The sequence below is a fragment of the Sinocyclocheilus rhinocerous genome, unplaced genomic scaffold (genome assembly GCF_001515625.1).
Source record: "Sinocyclocheilus rhinocerous isolate Xijiao unplaced genomic scaffold, SAMN03320098_v1.1 scaffold206, whole genome shotgun sequence".
Lineage (NCBI taxonomy): Eukaryota > Metazoa > Chordata > Actinopteri > Cypriniformes > Cyprinidae > Sinocyclocheilus > Sinocyclocheilus rhinocerous.
The window spans coordinates 27,214-29,742 of NW_015647488.1; the positions used below are offsets into that span (position 1 = coordinate 27,214).

Sequence of the window (2,529 nt, forward strand, 5' to 3'; positions counted from 1 at the left end):
AACTGTTTTTGTAAGATAAAAGATACAATTTAAATAAAATATCTTTAAAGTGTACTTACAGAGTTCACTTTGCAATGTCAAATTAAGTTTAAAAATACATTTTAAATCATGTGCTTTAAAGGGATAGTTCACCCAAAAATGAAAAATCTGTCATTAATTCATTGTTAAAATAGTCCATGTGACATCAGTGGTTTAACCTAAATTTTTTGAAGCTACAAGAATACTTTTTGTGCGCAAAGAAAACACTGACAGGGAAGAGAAGAAATTGTTGAATAAAGTTGTTATTTTTGTTTTCTTTGCGCACAAAAAGTATTCTTGTAGCTTCAAAAAATTTAGGTTAAACCACTGATGTCACATGGACTATTTTAACGATGTCCTTACTACCTTTCTGGACCTTGAACGTGGTAGTTCCCTTGCTTTCTATGCAGGGTCGGAAAGCTCTCGGATTTCATCAAAAATATCTTAATTTGTGTTCTGAAGATGAACGAAAGTCTTACGGGTTAATTTTCATTTTTGGGTGAACTATCCCTTTTAAGTGTGCTTATTTTAGTGTGTTGACTAACATACCAAGAACATGTAAAATACTTTGTTTCTAACAACATGGGGCTCAATGAATCATTTTTAGGTCAAATATAAATAACTTTTAGGTAAAACATTCCTTTAATTTTTCACCCATGTCTAAATGCTTCCATTTGAAACTTTAAAGAATCAGTTTAAGCAAACACGTTTGATAGTAATCCTACGCTGACTCTGCTCTCTCGCCAGTGTTGCAGTTCAGAGGCTTGCCAATGAATCCCGCTTCATACTGTATGAGTTCTGGGAGCAAAGCAACGTGTGGAAGAAGTAAGTCTCTCTCACATTTTCACTGATTCAAACCACTTCTCACAAGCTTCAATTTTGATACAGTCCTAAAGATTCCTTATTGCAATCAAGGAATTGCAATAACTGGGTAAAAAGCCTATTTGTTTTCTATTTATAGTCATCTGCAGACCAATTACAGCAAAACCTTCCAGAGAGGCAATGTGGATTTCTTAGAGACGCCAGAGATTATGACAACTATGCTGGTTCCAGGTGAACCACAGTACAAAGCCTCTCTTAAAATAAAATACAATATTTTATATATTATTTAATTTACATTATTAATTTATTATATTTATTAAAAATATTGATTTATTATATTAAAAATATATAATAAAAAATGTTTCCACAGCATCATGGTGGGTCCTCAACAATAACTAGAATCCGTGGACTCCCGTTAGATGACAGCAGACATTATGAGGACCACACAAGCCTGGACTGACATCTGCATCCCCGTCATCGGTCATAGTGACTAGCACTTGCTTTCCATTTTGTTACATTCTTAGCTATATACGAGTAGTGTAAACTGTAGAGGATATCAAATAAAGCAACGAGATCTTTGTTCTGATGATAGCACTCCAATCCCATCAGAGTTGCATAAGATAAGTGTTCATCTGTGCCGTGAGAGTACAGTGTTGAGTGCTGTCAGTCTGTCTGTAGCACAGGTCTGTGTCTCCTCTCGTAGCAGTTCTTGTGATCATTCCTGAACATATCAAGAGTTCCTGACATGACCATTTCTTTGAAAAGATATACTTCTGCTGTTGTATTTTATGTAGTTTGTCAGCTGTGAATAAACATATTAAATTAATGTGACCCAACCACAATTTTCATCTTATGTTTTTGGAGGTAGTATCAAGTGGTTAAAGGGGTCATATGATGTTGCTAAAAAGAACATTATTTCAGTGGCGGCAACAGCAAGAATTAAAGTTACGCCTTCTTTTTTTGCGTGAACATTTGGGCGGCGTTATGCAAATCTTCCCAGATAGTGAGGTAGATATGTGGGGGCGTGTTCGAACGAGCCGTTTTAGGTAGGCGTGGCTGACTCTAAAATTGATAAAGAATATCTCTTTGGATTTGAGACTTTAGTCTTTGCAACTTTACAGATCTTCTTTATGCACCAAGAGCTTGTAACACTCCAAAGAGAAAGGAAAAATTTTAATCGCATCATATGAACCCTTTAATAAAGTTTCTAAGCAGATGTACTGGCTTGTATTTCATTGAATCACTCTTGGGATTTTTCTACATGTAATCATATGGAGTTTGGAGATGGCGACAGCATATGAAAGCTCTTCCTGGTCCACTGAGAGAGAGAGAACTGATTGTGCCAGACTATTTCCCAGAGCCAGATGACTCATTGAGGGCTGCCGCCATCGCTCAAGAATCAACACTGCCATCCAGTGGATGGAAAGACTCAGGATTTCATGATCTCAAGCTCCAAAAACTGGTCATTACATATTGAAAAAGCATAAATGAACCAAAGCTAAACTAGTTTTCTGTGTGGTCCAGTAATCTGAAGACCTCTATTCAAAATATTTCAAATATATAATCAGTTTAATGATGTGAGTTGAAAAGCTAAACTGAAAACAACCTAAAATCTGACCTTTTGTACTCTCTCTCTCTCTCTCTCTCTCTCTCTATGTTTAGTATATACTCTTATCATGAGTTTTTTTC

At 35.7% G+C, this 2,529-nt stretch overlaps 1 protein-coding gene across 1 annotated transcript in view; it reads left to right on the forward strand.

Moving 5' to 3' along the window:
* The window catches only part of LOC107709251 (N-terminal EF-hand calcium-binding protein 1-like), a gene marked incomplete at its 5' end in the record, with an annotated part of 27,574 nt that extends 25,902 nt beyond the window's left edge, over positions 1–1,672 (forward strand). The window contains 3 exons of the mRNA XM_016513689.1: positions 766–843; positions 980–1,071; positions 1,211–1,672. Coding sequence (XP_016369175.1) covers positions 766–843; positions 980–1,071; positions 1,211–1,239 — 199 coding nt within the window. The remainder of the gene's footprint in view (positions 1–765; positions 844–979; positions 1,072–1,210) is intronic.
* Between the last annotated feature and the right edge of the window lie 857 nt (positions 1,673–2,529).